This window comes from Pleurodeles waltl, chromosome 1_1 (assembly GCF_031143425.1).
Source record: "Pleurodeles waltl isolate 20211129_DDA chromosome 1_1, aPleWal1.hap1.20221129, whole genome shotgun sequence".
NCBI lineage: Eukaryota > Metazoa > Chordata > Amphibia > Caudata > Salamandridae > Pleurodeles > Pleurodeles waltl.
In genome coordinates this window covers 565,954,994-565,976,000 of record NC_090436.1, presented here as the reverse complement: position 1 = coordinate 565,976,000, position 21,007 = coordinate 565,954,994, and the positions used below count along the sequence as shown (strand labels likewise).

At 43.6% G+C, this 21,007-nt stretch overlaps 1 protein-coding gene across 15 annotated transcripts in view; it reads right to left on the bottom strand.

Annotated features, from left to right (window-relative positions):
- Window positions 1-21,007, bottom strand: part of PAM (peptidylglycine alpha-amidating monooxygenase) — a 1,007,326-nt gene that overhangs the window by 176,370 nt on the left and 809,949 nt on the right. For all 15 annotated transcript variants that reach the window (XM_069226162.1, XM_069226060.1, XM_069226139.1 and 12 more), the window contains one exon: window positions 4,973-5,102. In XM_069226162.1, the coding sequence (XP_069082263.1) occupies window positions 4,973-5,102 (130 nt within the window). The remainder of the gene's footprint in view (window positions 1-4,972; window positions 5,103-21,007) is intronic.

Genomic DNA, 21,007 nt, shown 5'->3' with positions numbered 1-21,007 from the left:
GTTACGCTTGGAGGGAAGAACAGGTGCTGGCGGCCTGTAATAAAAATAAACATATTTCAAAGCAGTTTTCGAGGCAAGCCTTGTGCCCCCTCTAAAACTAGATGCTCTGGAACTGGGCCCAGCTCGCCCCTGCCTAAAGCCTGCCCTTCAGGGCAATCTCCATGAATACATTCTGCAGTGTCTGCTTACCAACCACTCTCCAAGCCCTTGATAGCTCCTAGCTACACTTGATAAAACTCAACAGAATGGACGATGATTAATAACTCAGACTTGGGTTGGTACACAAAAGCTCTGATAAGCTAAAGGAGCCAAAATAAGTAACATTTTAAGAATGCGACTGAGGGGAAGAGACTTTCTTGCCGACTTAACCCCTTCGCTGCCAGGCCTTTCCCCCTACTGGGCCAAGCCTTTTTTTGGCTATTTGGGGCACTTCGTGCTTAGGGCCTTCATAACTTTTTCTCCGCATAAGCTACCAATGCAAAATTTGCATCCTTTTTCCCCAACATCCTAGGGATTCTAGAGGTACCCAGACTTTGTGGGTTCCCCTAAAGGAGACCAAAAAAAATTGCCAAAATACAGCAAAAAATTCGTTTTTTTCCAAAAATGGGGAAAAAGTGCTGCAGACGAAGGCTTGTGTTTTTTCCCCTGAAAATGGCATCAACAAAGAGTTTGCAGTGGTAAAATCACTATCTTCCCAGCTTTCAGGCACAGACAGACTTGAATTAGAAAACCACATTTTTCAACACAATTTTGACATTTTACTGGGACATATCCTATGTTTACTATTTTTTGTGCTTTCAGCCTCCTTCCAGTTAGTGACAGAAATGGGTGAGAAACCAATGCTAGACCTAGAAAGCTAAACATTTCAGAAAGGTAGACAAAATTCTGAATTCAGCATGGGGTCATTTGTGTAGATCCTACAAGTGTCTCCTACAGAAAATAACAGCTGAAATAAAAGAATATTGACATTGAGGTGAAAAAAACAGCCATTTTTCTCCACGTTTCACTCTGTAACTTTTTCCTGCGATGTCAGATTTTTGAAAGCAATATACTGTTATATCTGCTGAACTCTTCTGGTTGCAGGGATATATAGGGCTTGTAGGTTCATCAAGAACCGTAGGTACCCAGAGCCAATAAATGAGCTGCACCTTGCAATGGGTTTTCATTCTATACCGGGTATACAGCAATTAATTTGCTGAAATATAAAAAGTGAAAAATAGGTATCAAGAAAACCTTTGTATTTCCAAAATGGGCACAAGATAAGGTGTTGAGAAGCAGTGGGTATTTGCACATCTCTGAATTCCGGGGTGCCCATACTAGCATGTGAATTACAGGGCATTTCTCAAATAGACATCTTTTTTACACACTGTCTTACATTTGGAAGAAAAAAATGAAGAGAAAGACAAGGGGCAATAACACTTGTTTTGCTATTCTGTATTCCTCCAAGTCTCCTGATAAAAATGGTACCTCACTTGCATGGCTAAGCCTAATGCTCGCAACAGGAAAAACAAAATGGGCACATCACATTTTTTCATTGAAATCTGACATGTTCTTTGCAAAGTGCTTAGCTGTAGATTTTGGCCTCTAGCTCAGCCGGCACCTAAGGAAACCTACCAAACCTGCGCATTTTTGAAAACTAGACACCTAGGGGAATCCAAGATGGGGTGACTTGTGGGGCTCTGACTGGGTTCCGTTACCCAGAATCCTTTGCAAACCTCAAAATTTAGCCCAAAAAACACTTTTTCCTCTCATTTTGGTGAAAGAAAGTTCTGGAATCTGAGAGGAGCCACAAATTTCCTTCCACCCATTGTTCCCCCAAGTCTCCTGATAAAAATGGTACCTCACTTGTGTGGGTATGCCTAGCGCCCGCGACAGGAAATGCCCCAAAACACAACGTGGACACATCACATTTTCCCAAAGAAAACAGAGCTGTTTTTTGCAAAGTGCCTAGCTGTGGATGTTGGCCTCTAGCTCAGCCGGCACCTAGGGAAACCTAGCAATCTTTCACATTTTTGAAAACTAGACACCTAGGGGAATCCAAGATGGGGTGACTTGTGGGGCTCTGACCAGGTTCTGTTACCCAGAATCCTTTGCATACCTCAACATTTGGCTAAAAAACACTTTTTCCCTCTCATTTCGGTGACAGAAAGTTCTGGAATCTGAGAGGAGCCACAAATTTCCTTCCACCCAGCGTTCCCCCAAGCCTCACGATAAAAATGGTACCTCGCTTTTGTGGGTAGGCCTACTGCCCGCGAAAGGAATTGCCCCCAAAACGCTATCTGGACACAACAAAATGATGAAATACTAAAATACCAGCCACCTAGGGAAACCTACCAAACCCAGACATTTCTGAAAACTAGACACCCGAGGGAGTCAGGGAGGTGTGACTTGCGTGGATCCCCCAATATTTTCTTACCCAGAATCCTCAGCAAACCTCAAATTTAGCTAAAAAACACTTTTTTCCTCACAGTTCTGTGTGGGATCACCGCACCGGGACACATTTCATACCACCTAACGTTCCCCTCGGTCTCCTGGTAAAAATGATACCCCATTTGTGTAGGTGGGCAAGTGCTTGTGACAGGGAAGAGCCAAAAACATGTTGAAATTGAAGGGGAACCAAAGCGGGTCCAAAAGGGCAGTTTGAAAAAAAAACATTTTTAGGCTGGCAAGCGCAGCAGAATTCTTATCGGTATAGATGAGACAATGCTGGGTGGTAGGAATTTTGGGGATTCCTGCAGATTCCAGAAGGTTCCATCACAAAAATGTGGGAAAAATGTGTGATTTCCAGCAATGTTGGAGGTTTGCAGGGCATTGTGGGTAAGAAAATGGTGAGGGGTGCATGTGAAACACACCACCCTGGAATCACCCCGATGTTTAGTTTTCAGATATGTCTAGGTCTTGTGGATTTGTCTACATGGCAGCGTCCCAAAGTCCATAAAGTGCAGCCCTCACCATTTTAAGTGGGACGATTTTGAGAGTTAGCTAAGCTCTCATGGCCCAATTGTAAAACCAAAACCCAAATAATCAACTGTCTTCTTGCTTGTCGTGGGATAAGATGTTTTAGTGTGCGGGGGAGAGCTGAAAGACTGTTACCCCCTTCAGTTGGGGTGGGAGCATAACTAGGCTCATACTGGTTGGTAGCCACCACCCCACTATTTTTTTTTTTTTTTTTTAAATTCCCAGGCATCTAGTAGACTTTATGCCCCACCCCCTGGGTGTGGATCAGGGGTACATGCCCCATCTGCCCACTGGTGGGCAGAACAACTTTGGCCCCATTTATTTGGGTTGGGGTATGGCCATACCCCCACCCTCTTACTTTGGAGAAAAAAGATCTCCCTGGTGTCTGGTGGGCTTTCTGTCCCCCCTTGGGGGCAGATGGGCCTTCCAAAAATACTTCCAACAGTAATGTGCCCCCATGGGGAGCAACCCTTACCCAAGGGGCTGCCCCCCTAAAGAAAACACACACATAAACACACACCAATCCCTGGTACCTAAGTGGTTTCTGCCCCCCCGGGGGCAGATCGGCCTAATCGAAATATGCGGATCTGCCCCCAAGGGGAGCAGAAATGGCCTAAAATAAATTTGCCCCCCCCAGTAAAGAGACCATTGCGTGAAAAAGACGCAAAAAATAAAGATCCCTGGTGTCTAGTGGTTTCTGCCCGTCTTGGGGGCAGATTGGCCTAACAAAAATCGGCCGATCTGCCCCCCAAGGGGAGCAGTAATGGTCTAAATACAATTTGCACCCCAGGGGAGCAACCCTTGCCTAAGGGGTCGTTCCAAACCTCTAAAAAAAAAAAAAAAAAAAAAAAATCATCCGTGGCGCCTAGAGATCTAGGCCGAACTGCCCCCAGGGGGGGGCAGAAATGGCCTAAAATAAATTTGTTCCCCCCCATGGAGCAACCCTTGCTTAAGGGGTCGCTTCCCTTGCATGAATTCACCTAAAAAAATAACTCCCTGCTGTCTAGTGGTTTCTGATTGGCCTCATAAAAATAGGCCGATCTGCCAGAAATGGCCTAATATAATTTGCCTCCTAGGGGGAGCGACCCTTGCCTAAGGGGTCGCTCGCCACCTTTAAAAAAAAAAAAAAAAGATCCCTGACGCCTAGAGGTTTCTCCCCCCCCCAGGACAGATCGGCCTAATAACAATAGGCCGATCTACTTCCAGGGGGGGCAGAAATGGCCTAAAATAAATTTCTCGCTCCCCTTGCGTGAATTCACCTTTTTAAAAAAACTCCCTGGTGTCTAGTGGTTTCTGCCCCCCTTGGGGGCAGATTGGCCTCATAAAAATAGGCCGATATACCCCCAAGGGGGGCAGAAATGGACTAAATATAATTTGCCCCCTAGGGGAGCGACCCTTGCCTAAGGGGTCGCTCCCCACCTCTAAAAAACAAAAGAATTAAAAATAAAAATAAAAAGAAAATGATCCCTGGCGCCTAGATGTTTCTACCTAGTGCTCCCACCGAGCTCCTGTCCAAGGATGTAATGGTTACGTCCTCGGCACAGTAGCACTGGGCCGGTGGACGTAACCATTACGTCCCCGGCACAGAAGGGGTAAAAAGGGTCAACCCGTGTAGGGAAAATATTGTTTTCATTACTTAGTCCTGTATCTCAAACAATCACCAACAATAGATGTTGCAGAATGTTCCTTTGTTTGGTGACACCTGCTTGGGTTTTGAGACCAAGCATCAGATCATTAACCTGATAAATGCAAGATACTGTGTTCACGTTGGCCTACTCTACCATCCTGTTTCTGATGCTCTGCTCTTGTTTTTGTTGTAAGAGTTGAGATAAAAAGACAACTTGATAAAAAAGGTTCAGAAAATGTTTTTACTATAGTAACTCTGGTACACCTTATTCATAATATGCTTCATGCAATTACACTAGCCTTGACTGGTGAGCATCACAGTGCCCTTCACCAATACATTGACAGGCCCTTCTAGCCATAAGCTGCACAACACAGAGAGTCCACTTACTTTCCATTCCAGACGTGATCGCCTCTATGGAAAATGACAAGGTTATTTTTGGGGTCCAGGGCCAAACCGGAAACCTGACCAAGCTTAAGGTTTACACCAGGCCAGTCAATAACTTCTTCGAGGTGGAAATCTAGAAAGAAAAAGTATAGCACATTCTTTATGTAATGCTGCATGTGTTTATTGAGGCAAAGTTTGGCCTTATCAAATATGAAACACCCACTGATCCCAAACAACATACAGCAAGAAACCAGGGGTGAGTTTGAAAAAAGAAGCATTTAAGTATTAGAAATTAAGAAGGTATGATGGTCCTATTAGTGATTTTATATCACAGTTAGAACACATGACTTGGAGGCTATCGTAGATAATAAGCACAAAAGACAACTTACCAAGTCAGTTACCCTTTACATCATTTGTAAGTCACATTTGTGTTACTAAATTACACCTGTTAGGAAAAAAGTAGAAAAACAAAAATAGGACTGAAGAGGTATTTGTTAAGTAGTATAGAGCCCGCTGTAATGTGGGCAATCTGGCCACTGATAGGTTACTGTATGCTATTAAACATGAAAAAAGCAAAAGAACATAGGATTTGCATTTAATCCTCGACCATCACAGACCATATTAACTCTGAGCCTACGAGCCAGAAATTAAATACATTATAAGGTTTGGCACGTGATTTTCCTCTGTCTAAGAAGCCATCTGGGAACATGCCTATGATGGATATCAAGGATACCAGCCTAGAGCTGAAATTATATTTTAAAGTGGCAACCATTTTAGATCTATAAAACAAGAAAGGCTTTATACAATTCTGTTTATTATTTTTTTCAACCAGACAGAAATTATTCCATGAATCAGATTTACATCAAGAGTTTGGCAATTAGACGCATCTCCCTGCTCCTCTATCCAGCCAAAGTGACTGAGCAGGCCATCAAGAGGCAACTCATAATCCACCTCGAGCTACATCATCTTCTAGACAACACTTAATCAGAATTCACAAAGAACCACAGCACCGAAACAGCACTCATTGGGGCCACCAATGACATTCTAATCATTCTGGACTGCAGAGAAGCAGTGGCCTTTATCCTGCTCGACCTCGCTACAGCCTTCGACACCGTCTCACATAATACCCTCATCTGAAGCCTCCCCAAGACAGGCATACAAGGATTTGCTCGCAAATTGACATGTTCTTTCCTCACAGGAAGAACACAAAGCATCAGGCTCCACACTTCACATCAGAGACTAAGTAACTGATATGCAGAGTCAAAAAGGGGTCGTCCCTCAGCCCCACCCTTTTCAGCATTGTCATGACACCACTCACCAAAATCATCCAATCACAAGACATCACATACATCTCCTATGCCGATGACATCCATCTCATCCTCTCCCTAAAGGACAAGACAACCACAACCAGAACCAGAACCAAATTCACCAACTGCATGACCATGGTAGCAAACTAGATGCAAACCAACTGCCTGAAGCTCAACTACGAAAAGACAAAAGTACTGGTCTTCTGCAACAAGACCTTCCCATGGGATTCCACCTGGTGGCTGTTGGAGTTAGGACCAGCACCCAAACCCACAGACCACACACAATCTTTAAGTAATCCCTCTGGAGCCTGTTGAAGGTTACAACAAAAATGAAAATGAAGTGAGAGTTTTCTCCTGTAAAATGCTCAATGGGCATGTCATTCTAATACAGAGACAAAGTTTACACAGCTTCACCTCTAATCTCTCCTAATGTGAAACTATTTTACTTCAAGAAATGTAGTTTCAGATAGTAGAAAATATTTTTGTACTGTGCATTTTATTTAGGTGCTTAAGATTACTTTGAACAAAAGAACTAAAAATGTAGGTAGACTAAGCCCAACCATGGCCAACTAGGCTAAATGGAAGACAAATGCTAGTGCCGTTTCAAGTTACTCCAGGGACCCAGACCTAAATAGGAATGTCTCGTATTAATTCCAGTTTGACATCATTTGATTTCCAGCACAACTTGTTCCTATTGGTCTGATGCCCAATATCCATTACGTTAGTCTTTGAAAAATATTAACTGGTGACTTTCTTTGAAGGTACAAACCACTCAATTGCCTTTGTAAATGTCTGGGTGTCATTGGCAGGCATTAATATACAAAGTCACAGCTCCACCAGTTTATCAGTAAAGAAGCATACTTTTCCTTGTTGTGCCAGCAGCTGAGACAAATACACTAATAATAGAGGGATCAAAACATAACCTTGCGTAAGGCTGTTTTCTACCTTGGTTGTGTTTGTGTATTTGTTCTTAAAGCCACTTAAAACATTCACCTGGTTGCTGGAGAGCAAGATTTTAGTATTTCTAAATTTTTGTGAAATATCCCAGACTGTGACAGTCGAATATAGATAGATATCAAAGATGTCATACAATCTGTGCCACCTAATGATTACATATTTTTCTTATAAACCTGGTGGGCCAGTAGATTATCAACAGTGGTGATCAAAATCTACACTGCTCCTTCTACCTAAACTTGTAGGTTTTTCAAAATAAATTTTCAAGGATCTTGGAAGTATAAGGCGTCCTTTCCAAGAAGAGGGAATTACTTGGGTGCTAAGAAACCCATGAAATAATACTACAAGAACTTTAGTTTGGTTACAGGTAGACTATCAGGCCCTTGTGCATGAGATGGATTTGACTGAGAAATAGTTTTTTTCCTACTCTTTGAGTAGTGTTTAAGATGTATGGGGCTCATTTTACAGCCTAGCCTCAGCAAAGTGTCTGACATGTTAACATCAGACAATCTACAGAAATTAACAACAAATGTTACCAAACTAGACTCACCAATTTTTACAGCTTTCTTTGCGAGGTCTGTAGCAGAATTCTGGGCAGTACAAACCCAAATGTCTCACAATTTACATTTAAGCAGGGTGTTAATAATGATGTACCATTGTTCTCTCTGTGTCATTTTGGCTGTACGTGTCCTTCAGGCGTTAAAAGACAAAACTTCCTTTAACAGGATTTAGAAAGTTTCACAGCTACTGGCCTCTGCATCTGCACTTATATATTAAGATTTGGAAGATGGGCTCTAACTTTTACAATTAAGTGGCAAAAGACTCAAATTGTTTAGCTATTAATTGGCATGTAAACTAATTCTGTAGTAGTTCAAAAGACAGCTTAACTGTCCACTTTATGGAACTCATCTTGTGTGAGACCTTTCTACCATCTATCTTAGTATAAAGATCAGGAGTCTGAGAGATTACATCAATATTTACTAAAAGTGGTTTGTGATCACTTAATCACTCCAAGACTCATAATCAGAGTGGTTATCGCATAGAAACAGAGGAAATACTGAAAAAATTTAACTGCATCCTTGATTCTTCAAAGCTGGAAGGCCTGGTATACCTCCATTCAATATGCACTTTAATAGAACCAGGTTCCATTTTTCAGACGACTGTAGCAATAATATACCTATCTTATCACACCTGAAATTATTCAAATGAGGAGAGTCGAGGCTCCAATATTGTTCCTACTCTCTTAATCCTAAATGGAATTTCTGAGATGTGATTCATGCCTTAAAGCCTTACATAATCATGCAAACACAAGATGGATTCGCAATCAGCACAGGCTGATTGTCTGATAAAAAAAGTTGAGTTTAGCGGGACCATGTGGTACGTAGACATTAGAAAACTAGTATATAACCCTTAACCTAGTGAAAACCTTCACTCCCACAACATTCTGGGAGATCAGACAAAGATCAATGAAAAATGATAAATAAAGTTGTTAAAAATAGTTACGTCACAGTTAGCATTGTCCTTTACTGAAAGAGTCTTTAAAGAAATAAATAAAATAAAATCTTGAGTCAGTCAAGTTTCTTGTAGACAAATATATGAGATCTGAAGATAACACAGATGTCAGCAGCAAGTGCTTAATTCATAGAGCCATCTGGCCAGGTCCGATGTATCACAATATATTTTCTAGTACAGAAGCCAGCTTTCATTTAAACCTCTGATGCCCTCTGTGCTGGAAAAGGTGCCCCATGTAGAATACTTCACTACAGTTAGACTTGGAATCCTTGGCGTGGTCTCCCCTAACTTTTTGCCTCTGTTTCCCAGGTTGTTGATGTGTGCTGGACTCTGCTTTTCCTGTTTTTGTTACTCTGGGTACTTTACCACTGCTATCCAGTGCTAAAGTGCAAGTGTTCCTATGTAAAATGTATGTGTAATTGGATATCCATGATTGGCATATCTGATTTACTGGTAAGTCCCTAGTACAGTGCACTACAGGTGCCCAGTGCCTGTAAATCAAATGTTACTAGTGGGCCTGCAGCACTGGTTGTGCCACCCACATTAGTAGCCCTGTAAACATGGCTCAAATCTGCCACTGCAGTGTCTTTGTGTGCAGATTTTAACTGCCAATTCGACTTGGCAAGTGTACCCACTTGCCAGGCCTAAACCTTCCCTTTTCTTACACGTAGGACACCCCTAAGGTAGGCACTGGTGCTATCACCATGGGCAGGGTGCAGTGTATGCTTAAGGTAGGACATATACCAATGTGTTTTATATGTCCTGACAGTAAAATACTGCCAAATTCGGTTTTTACTGTTGCAAGGCCTATCTCTTTCATAGGTTAACATGGGGACTGCCTTTAAATATGATTAAAGAGTAGATTCCTTTTGCGAGCAGACAGACATCTGGAGTATGGGGTCTCTGAGCTCACAATTTAAAAATACATCTTTTAGTAAAGTTGGTTTTGAGATTGTGTGTTTGAAAATACCACTTTTAGAAAGTGGGCATTTTCTCGCTTAAACCATTCTGTGACTCTGCCTGTTTGTGAATTCTCTGTCTGGGTCAGTTTGACAGTTGGGCTGTTTGCACCTCTCTCTAGACAGTGATACAAAGGGAGCTGGGGTGTAGCCTGCATATCCTGATGAGCCATCTGTGCTAGGAGGGAAGTCACTCACACCTGAAAGGGCTGTGCCTGCCCTCACACAATGCAGTCTCCACCCCCGGGTGTGTGTCTGGGGCCTGGCCTGGGCAAGGCAGGATTTCAAAAACAAGAGAGACTTTCTTTTGAAGCAAGTCTACGTCAAAGGACAAAATGGGTATAAGAAGAGCACCCAAAACCTCATATATTAGATCACTTCTGGACATCAAGAGGAACCTCTACCTGGAGAAGAGCTGAAGAGCTGAGAAGTGCTGCCCTGCCTGTGACTGCGCTTTCTGAAGCTAGCCTGCAGTTGCTGCTTCTGCCTGGTGAAAGGGGACAAAGACTGGACTTTCTTGTGCTTTCCTGCTTGTGAATAAATTTCCAAGGGCTTGTCCTGAGCTTGCCTCCTGTTGTTGAAGTCTCAGGGCCATCAAAGACTTCTCCTGCCAGCACCTGCCCTGCCAAGTGGTGCCATATCCAGTTCCTGGGGCCTTGACAGGTGAATTTGGCAGACCAAAATTGAAAATCCACACACAGGCTGCTGTGTGGGGAAAATATTGATGCACCTTCCGAGATGAGGCTGAGAAACGGCGCGCAGCCGGCTTCGCAGCAGAAATCGGTGCTTCACCTGCATTGTGGCTGCAAGATCGAAGCACGCAGCCAGAGAAACGATGCGCAACACCCACTGAAGGAGGCTGATAATGTCACAACCCACATAGCGCAGTTTTGCTGATACTGTGCGGCAGGATTTTCGGCGCAAACCCAGCTGGGTGCGGAAAAATGATGCAACGTCTGCCTGGATCCGAGTGCTTTCCCGGATCGACGCATCGCTCTAGTTTGGAGAGGAAAAACTATGCTCGCCGTCCCGACCAGAGGAGGAGAATGCCGCGAGGTCTCGCTTGCGGGTGAGAAATCGATGCATCGCTAGCCTTTTCTGACGCACACTTGCCCGTGTGTGTTATTTGGACTCTACCCAGGTACTTTTCAATGCTAACAGTGTTTTTACTGTTTTCTCAAGGATTTAACACTTTTTTGCTTTTAAAATTAATAACTTGACTTGTGTATGTTGTCCTTTTGGTCTTGTTTTGTTTAGATAAATATTTCCAATTTTTCTAAACCTGTGTTGTGTCATGTTGTAGTGTTTTGACTGAGTTACTGTATGTGTTGGTACAAATACTTTTCACCTATACTCTGACCTTAAGCCTGCCTGCTCATGCTAAGCTACCAAGGGGGTGAGCGAGGGTTAAGTGAGGGTGATTCTCCTTTACCGTGACTAGAGTGAGGGTCCTTGCTTGGACAGGGGGTAACCTGACTGACAACCAAAGACCCCATTTCTAACAACTACCAATTAAATGTATTTCCAAGGGGGTAGAGCTATACCATGAGCAGAATGACGGCCCCTTGAAGGCACTCCACCCTGTACAGCTTCTCATCCGGTCTAACTATAGCTGACCGTGCAGAATTATATCAGGTTATGCATAGCGGTAGCAGTAGTAGAAAACACTGCCCGGGGATTGAGACAATGGGCAATTGAAACAAAGAGGAATCCTATTGGTGAGAACTGTGCTGCCATAGCCACCTCCATAGAGGACTGAGCGATGCAGCTCCCTGGCCACACTACCACCTGGTAAATCCACCCAGAACCTTCATATGCTAATTAAGTTTTGCAGTACACCCAGGAGGTGTTGCTGCAGCACGCTATGCTTGTGGGCTGTCTCCTGGGCCACTATAACAATCAGGGCACTGAAAGAAGCATGGCACAACGCCTTAGGTACTTATCCCTGAAGAGTCACCCTCTCTTAGGGGTATGCTTGGTCTGAGGGCGGCCCACAATCAGGGCTTCCTGCTAAAGGCTGCCTTTGAGGGGATGGGGGCTAGGGGGTCTACCATACCTGAGGGCAGCCATTTTGGTTTATAGAAGACACATGACTTGGCAGGGCACATCCCAAGTGATCACAGAAAGCATCATCACTGTGGCACCATTGGCGTAACAGCAACTGCATGGAGATATGCTCCTACTTCTGGATGGGGGATATGCTGCCACCTGCTCGATGGAATAGCACATGGATAGACATTTCTTCCGGGCGATTACTGGGATCTCTCCCATCCATAGTGTGATGTGACAGAAGTTGTACATTGATTGTAACACTGTTTCAATACAGACATGGTCCGATTGGGATGGTGGGCAGTTGGGCACAGGCTGATGGGCCGGTGCCTCTGGGTCACCCGTGGTCCATTTTTTTAGAGGCTCTGTAAAGCGGTCCAAGAAACGTACTTTCTTTCCCAGTCCTTACCAGGCCACTTTAATGTGGCAACCATATCTTGTTCACTCTCCTGCCATGCTGTAAATTGAGGCTGGGGACCAGGTGTTGCTTTAGCCTTTGGGGCATTCTCACCTCGGTCCCCTTCCTCGTATGGTCTGCCCTGCCAGAGGCAGTTTCATCCCCCACCTGGCAATCTTGTTTAGGCCATGGTGGGTATGGGGAGGTTGGGAGTATGCAGGGACCTTGCAGGGGGTGGTGGTGACTTTGTACCCTTGGGCAATTCTCACATAAGCTCCCCTGGAACAGCAGCAGTGTGGTTTTTTTAAAACTCTCCTGCCAGGTCATTGGCCTGAGGCTATCTTGAGCTGGGGAGAGGGCGAGTGAGAGAAGTGGCCATGCTAGAGTCCAGGTGTTGTAACCTCAGCCCAAGTGTATTTTACACCTTGTTGAGGGGAAGGAGAGGGATACATAAATTTGGATGTAGCACTATAGTCAGAGCTGCAGATGTTGGAACTGGGTTTCAGGCTCAGCTCAACATACTGTGATTTTAGGCAAAACTCATTTAATACCCATGCCTAAAATAAAAAATAATTTGATCTTTTGAAATGTAACTGCTCCAGTGCCTTTGGACCGTGTTCACGATATGTAAAACTAAAAAAAAAAAAATGGAATCTAATAATACTAACCATATAGTGAGCAATGAGAGGGACGTTCAGGGGATTTGGGCCACTTTTTTGGAGTGCCCAGGCCTAATTGTGATCCCAATCAGACCCTAAATAAAAATCACTATAAAACTGTATCACCATTCTTTACTTTTTATAAATCCCTGAGGGAACATACTACTCCAATGCCAGCATGGCTGGCTTCTCATAATTTTTCAGCTTGCTTGTCTTTTCTGTGTGCTTAACATCATAGACCTAATATCAGACTACTCAGACAGGCCCTGATATGTAGGGTCAGACAAAATCTACATACAACTAGTATGACACATTGCTTGCCCTTATTGTTGCTGTACCCCCCTCATCACAATGACAAATGCCTGTGAACAAGGCATCCAGACAACTACTGTTCTCTGAAATGATTGCTCCTAGGAAACAAACCACTGACATCAGCCACATGTCTGCACATGCAGTGACACTAGACTTCGTCATGGCAGAACTCAACAATATTCTATGTTGACTGTGGAACAATCCACCGATGACAAAAAGAACTAAAATCGTTAAGAGGGAATTTTTTCAGATTGGGCCTCAAAACTACGTAACAACCAAAAAATGATACAACACAAGATTCGCCGGGGCCAATAAGTGCATATTTGCTGTGCTACCAATATACCAGATGTTATTCTACAAACAGCAAAGAAACCTAGTCCTTATCTGTACAAGGAACGTCTCAATAACAGATGATTTTTCATCTGAGATGCAATTTTTTCAGAGGAAATGTCTAGCTCCTAGGCCTCTCCACAAAAAACATAACATCCAGTATGGCTTGCTGGAACCTGCTGTCATGCTTTTAAAAAAAAAATGTTTTTACATTTTAATTTCGTAAAGAGATCTAACATTATGGCATAACCAACTCAGTTAAATAATGAGCTCAGTGAAGCAGTTTCATCACATTCAATAACATTTACATCCTCTCAAATACCCTCAAATTAGGGACGGCCAAGTCCTTGTGTCCACACCTAGGCTGGGCTGGTGTTGGTTGTCTCAAAAAGTCTTACCCAGGTTTGGGAGAATCTCTTGAGTCCACCTGACCTCATCGCATTCCTGATTCCTTACTAGAGCCATTTTATTTAGTCATTCTTTAACAGTTGGAGTCTGCGCAGTGCACCAGGTTTTAATAAGAAGGATCTAGCCACAGCTGTAGCTATGAAGACTATTTTCACCCACCTACGTACAAGCTTTGTCCCAGGGTCATAAGCCCAAAACCAATAACCACACACTAGGATCTATTTCAATCTGCAACGCTGTTTTCAAAAACTTAAACACCTTACCCCAGAACTCTTGAATATGCCCGCAAGGGCTTATCACGTGTCCAATTTGCTATGCCATCCGCTTGACACAGAAAATAATGATTAGGACAGATGGGGTTAATCTGGGCCAAAAAGTGCAGGGTACAAAAGAGCAGTCATTTACTAAAAAATAGCATTCTGTGCCAATTTGCTCCTCTCAGTACTCCAATATTTAATCCATTGATTTTCTGACCTTTTTTTAAAGAACCACTTGAGGACCTTATAGCGAACTTTCTTTGGGGATTTCACCGATAATATGGGATCCCTTGTACCATATTCCCTGCAGATGAATTCATGAAAATCTTGAAGGAGTGGGCTGCCCTGGAGCAATGCAGGTTTGAAATTTGGCATATATTGAGCAAAAAATGCAAAATAGTAGTCTTTCATGTTAGTGAGTGCCAGGCCTCCCTTTTCCCGATCTACTTATAAAGAGCTTAGTGCAATGCATGCGGTTTTATTGTGCCAAATAAATGATGTAAATGTTGAGTCCAGTTTCCTAAAGAATGAGGAAGTTAACACACATGGAATGGCTGAGAACAAGAAGTTAAACAGTGGCAAAATTGCCATTTTAATCAGCATGACTCTCCTACGATAGTTAGAGGATGTGACTCCCACTGAGCTAGCAATGCCGGACTTTTAAGGAGCAGGGGGGCAAAGTTAAGATCATAAAGATCTTCTATTATGGATGAGAATCTAACCTCCCGATATCTCTTAGGTTGCAAATTCACACAGGGCACCAATTCAGGAAGTAGTCTATTGGAAGTGCAGCCACAGAATATAATTTCAGTTTTTTTTCTATTCACCTTATAGTCCCCTATTTGTTCAAATCGAGCAAAAACTTCAAAAACCTTTTCCTGGGAGATTTGGTTAACATCAAGAAACAAACTAATATCATCTGCATACAGTTTAATCTTCCCCATCTGCTTGAGTGGAGGATGGATCAGATCGTTTTGTCTTATTGCGATGGCTAAAGGTTCGATAAATAAAGCAAACAGGATGGGTGAGAGGGGGCATCCCTGGCGAGTGCCCCGCCGAACTAGTAGTTTACCTACATTTGCAGAGTTAATTATAATGTTTGCTTCAGTATTTTGATACATCCTTTGTACCAGCCCAGAGATCTAGATAATATCTCAAACAGCATATCCCATACTACTAAATCAAAAGCTTTTTCTGCATCCAGTAAGAGAATAATGGCAGGGACTTTATTAATACAAAGTAGTCTAGTGCCTCAGCCAAAAAATGTATGTTGGATGCAAGTTGCCATCCAGCAATAAACCCATTTTGGTCTTGATGAACCAAAGTGGTGACAACCGCATTAAAACAATTAGCGAGAAGTTTCATAATGATTTTGTAATCGGTATTTAATAGTGTAATTGGGCGATATGAGTTTGGAACTTCTTCATCTTTGTCTTATTTAGGAAAACTAACTACATTCCCTGCACTGAAAGAATTTGGAATCATCCCACCCTTTAACATATTATTGATTAAAAGGAAAAAATCGTCTGCCAGCAGATCAATAAAGATTTTGAAGAATTCTGCCAGGAGGCCATCAGGGCCACAGGCCTTCCTATTCAATATGTTTTTGACCACCTCCAGAAGTTCCGGCTTGGTAAATGGCCAGGAAAGGGCATCCCCATCTTTCCTTGACAAGGTAGGAATGTCTAATTTCCCTAGAAAGTTCCTAACTTCATCTTTACAGACCTGAACCCATCCTTCCTCTTGCAGGTGCTGCTGGTTAAATATCCACCTTTTGGGCTGTGGCGTATCTCGTTCTGGCTCTAGCAGTACATCCAGAATAAGAATAGCATGATCTGAGAGGCCTGAGTGCTGTGCGCTGGCCCTTAAAGTATGTTTTAGTGATCAGGAAAAAATCGGGACACACTTATAAATCGGCTGGAGAGACATGTGTAATTTCCTTTATTTGGCGTATTGAAACTCCAGGGATCGAATAGCGCCAATAATCTTACATAGTCCCTAAAGACCTTTGCCACCTTAGGTTTGGATTGCTTTTTCCCCTTTTACTGAGGAGTCAATATGTGGCTCTTGAAGGAAGTTGAAATCCCCGCCAATAATAACTTTGCCTGGGATTTGTAAGAGAGATTGAAAGAGCTCCTCATACGGTCCGGGATCATATTCCAGTGGCGTGTAGAAGCTCACAAAAGTAAGTCTTTCCATCGACACTTTACAGCTCACCTAACACCAGCGTCTGTTTTTATCACTGACAAAGTCAAGCACTCGGGCCCCCAGTTTTTTGGCTAAGACTGCGGTACCCCTATGGGCTGCTTGTGCCATGGCGACCCCCTTTCAATCCACCCAATTTTTGAACATGACAAATCCCCCCAGTTTTTTGGCCTGGATGTGGGTTTCTTGTAGTAAGATTACAAAGGGATTTGCTGTTTTAACCCACTCTTCAATTGCACCCTTCTTCCTCCTATTATATAGCCCATTAACATTCCAAGAGACAAGTCTTAGCGTAGAATTTAGCCCCGCAATTTGGTCATTTTGGAATACTGAAATGTTATGAGCCAAATAACTCCCCTCCTGAAGCCACCCTGTTTTGCAGTTCTTATAATCACCTTAGTTCCACACCAATAATTCAGCATAACCCAGCGCCCGGTTCTTTTACACCAATTGACTATCTTGCTTTGCCTACTTCTCCAAAGTTGGGTTCTTCTATTCTGTGTTAGAATCTCATCTTCCTCCTTTCCCTAGCATCCCACCCCCCCCTCTACCACCTCCCCACATCATGTCACTGGAGACCCCTCCCACTCTATTAGTGGCCTACACCTGGAGCCCTCCCGTCTGGGCAAATTCAGGACCACCTTCCGCTCCTGTTGCCTGTCCGTGACCCCGCTCAAACCCTCCATCCCCCAAAGCCTCCCTACCCCCAATAAGGTGCTGGGACATGGCACCCTAGTCAATAGGAGCAGCAGAGGGAAGTTGATATTAGATTACATTTAAGTGCGCTGTGCAAGAAGTATGTTAATCATCACTGTGAAATTCATCACCTTTATTACTTGTTTTCCTCTTTCATCGCATTCCCTCTATATTTCGTATTGAAAGCAAAAGAGTCTTGGCTGCGTCAACTGTTTTTAATATATTTTGGTCCTTAAAAAAGACTTTGAGTTTTGATTGCTGGATAACTCCTGCCGGGGCTCCTACTTTTTAAAATTCAGGTATCAATCCCTTCAGCTCCCTCCTCATCCTACGTGCAGTGGCAGCAGACATATCTAAGAACATTTTAAAAGTGAAGTCGCATGGGATCTGATATGCTTTGTTTTTAAACGCATGATAAAGAATAGGTTCTTTAATACGAAAATCCCCAAAGTTCACCAATATTGTTTGAGGATATTTTGCATTAGGAGGTTGCACTGCAGGCACTCTATGAGCACGCAAAATAGAGAGGTCTTGGCTTCTGTCAACAAACTCTGGGAGAACATATTGCGTGATGAGGTCTGTAATTAAGTTTGTGACAGTTTGCCCATTTTCACATCCTTCCGGAATCCCCGTGAATCTTACATTGGATCTATGTGAGCAGTTTTCTGCAACATCTATCCCGATCTGCAAGTCCAATGGATCTGCTTGACATTTGGAGATTAATTGCTCCAGGTGGATACGTCCATTGTCCAATCTGAAACTTATTGCTCCACCTCCTTGATACGGGTATGAAGTTGCTGCGTGTTATTACTTATTAAATGTAACTGTACTTCAGCGCTCAGATTTGCCTATTCCAGTGAAATGTTTGAGGATTGTACTTTACTTAATAGAGGGTATTAAGATGTAGCTGTTTATCTGGGATCCTGTGGGGGCTTCCTTAGGCCCCTTGCCCCCCTACCACTAAATAACGGATATAGCTGCCTATGGCCCAAGCCAGCCTCCTGGCTATCACTGCTATCAGATACTAGGCCAGTTCTTTGCTCTAACTGATCGAGTTCTTGCCTAGATTTGTCAGCACTATCCAGGTGCCCGAGGTCGCTCTCTCCTTGCTTCCCTGTTGCTGACCTAGTAGACTCCACTTCTAGTGTAGCGCTGTGGCGACGATTTTGCGAGGTCAATATCGGAGGAGTCAGGCTAAAGACCGGGAAGGAACCTGAAGGCCCTCTTGCGCCTGGTTTGGTGTTCGCCATTTCATCAGAGGGTGTTGGGCGCTTACCCCTAACGTTCTGTGCTGTTTTAGCAGTTTTCATTATGGAGCAGCCCTTGCTCTGCAGATCCCGGGGGGCATTGTCGAATAAGTGTTGCACCCTGCACCCTACCCCCTCTTCCGTAAAGTCAAAGCATCCAAGGGCCAGAAGCCACACCCATGTCTACACAGGCAGCTTCCGTGACCACCCCGATCGTCTATCAGGGAGACCCAGCATCGCTCCTGTTGGGGGGGGGTTAGCCTTTCTAAGTCCACTTAGGGCCACGTAGGAGCTCCCATCATGCTCTGTGGCTGAATCGCCAGACGACGCAAATGAGAGGGACGCTCAGAGGAGATGGGTGTGCTATGATGCAGACTGTGGGAGAGAACAGGAATCGCCGAAGGTGGTGAGGTGTGTGATACTCGTAACCCTGCAGGCCCTTGAGAGCGGAAAAGGCAGCAGTGGATTGGACCTCATGTTTTGAGCTCATGGACTGACTCACAAAAAACTACAGGCTTGCGTGGAGGAGAGAGATCCGCCGTCGGTGAAAGTACGGTAGGGGGGATATCGACCCAGTGGGGGCAGAGAAAGGGGGTTCTGAGGCCCAGACTCCAGAAGACCTAGAGGAACCAAATCCCCCCTTATGGAGACCAAACAGCGCCCTGCCATTTTTTGAGGTACTGCTGACACTCCATAGACTGCATAGGGGGTGGGGAAGGGTACTGAGGGGACTGGTATAGTCATCACAAAAAGGGATCAGTCGGAAGTTAAATTAAGAACGACCTAATTTCAGCGGGAGGGAAACTTCCCTCCTTTGGTGGCTTCTGACCACCTTACCCCCCTCTCTAACAAGCCGAATGTCGTTAATGTACCTTTTTGGAACGCAGGCTGCTATAACAACGGAACAAGAAGAAGAATTACTACTACCAATTACCAACTGCAAGATACATAAAGATAAATAAAGACTTGTAAGTGGACCTGCTGTCATGCTTGTTAAAGAAAATGCTGGAACCAGAGAATTTCACAATCCGACTGAACCCGAGCAATGTCTAGAAAGCCTAGGCCAGCCATCATGCTATTTGGAAATGGACCGACCTGGGTCATAGGATGCTTCCATATAAGTAAACCTCCTGAAAGGGAACATAAGAGACAATACTCAACAGAACAGATATGTTCACGCTCCCCTTTGAAATCCTGAACATAACAGTGTACAAACTCACAACCGTGTATTCCATAGTCTCCATATCAAACACTCTTACTAGGTAACATCCCTATCCCCGGTCAACTAGGATTATGAACATGGTTTTAACATTGGCTGAATACTCACTTTACTGTTGCTCGTCCTTACCCATTTCAAAATGTTTCTCCCTCTTTACTTACTAAAACTACGTCTCTTCCCCTGCACTATGGTTCAGTACCCTTGCCTGATATCTTATTTATTTTATATGACCCCATGGGTAGGGGAGGAGAATGCAACCAGGTACATACATACTTAACAATTACACTGTCCTTTTGGCCATATAACACTGACAAGTGTTAACCATTACTATACCATGGCACAACACCAAAAGCAAGGAATTAACAATCTGGTCCCTTACTTTTAATGGGCTAACCCATTATATTAAATGCAAAAATGTGTCTTACTTGGGCACCAGAAAATAAGACATAGCTCTCCTGCAGGAAACCCACCTCTCTTATTTGGAGTCTGTGAAGTTAAAGTGGGACTGGATGGGGAAATTGATCTCCTCCCCCAGCTCTACTAACACCATGGATCCTACATCCTCTTCAGCTTCCACAATCAGGAAAACTAGAGAGTCTAAGATAATGCTTAGCAGTGGTGATTTTCTTGTGACCATGGGCAGCCCAAGGAGGTCCATTTCATCACCGATCAGAATTATTGATCATTTTTCCACCTTTTCAGGGTATAACATAAACTAATCCAAGTGTGAGGCCCTGCCATTGGCACCTTCCAAGGCCAAACAAGTGATGGGGGTCCTACCAGCAACTTGTCAGTAGAGACTATACAGCTGAGGTAAAAGACAACACAGCAAAACTGTTTGAATAACAAAAACAAACTTTGACAAATTGGGAGCATTGCAACTCTCTTTGTGGTGCATAGTGCAAACCATACAAATGGTGGTGGCCTCACAATCCAATTACCTATTTGGCATGCTACCCTTCCAAATTCCAGTAGTGCTCTTTGAGGAAACTATTTAATACATGGTTTGGTTGTGGATCCTTATAAACCCATCTTGGGTCCAGTCAGGCTTGTTTGCAGCACAACCCTGGGTAGCTGCGGCTTTGAGCAGTCAGGGTCTGTCAAAGAAACAAGTGCAAAGCATTTTTTAGTACCAATATAGCTGAGCTGAGAAAGAAACATGACAAAAAGAAAATACAACACCAAATTATAAAAAGAAATTGTATTTTTAGACTCCAAAACAAACTCAACCAGAGAATTCTGGAGATATAAATTATTAAGCAAATAATAAATCGCTGCTTTTCTTTTGAACTGCAAACATGCATTGGCAAATACCACGATTATTGGTTACTTGAAAACTTTTGCAAGGTTGTGTTTGGGTATTTTGGCCTGCTTTGGGTGACCAAATCCAGCAGGTAGCAAGTCACAGGGGCCAATAATACTTGGCAGAACAGTTACTTTGAAGTCAAAGCAGTCTCCAGTCCAGTTCAAGGCTCTACTGGTGAACCGCCACAGACCTCAATGGAGTGGTCCTTATGCAATGGATAC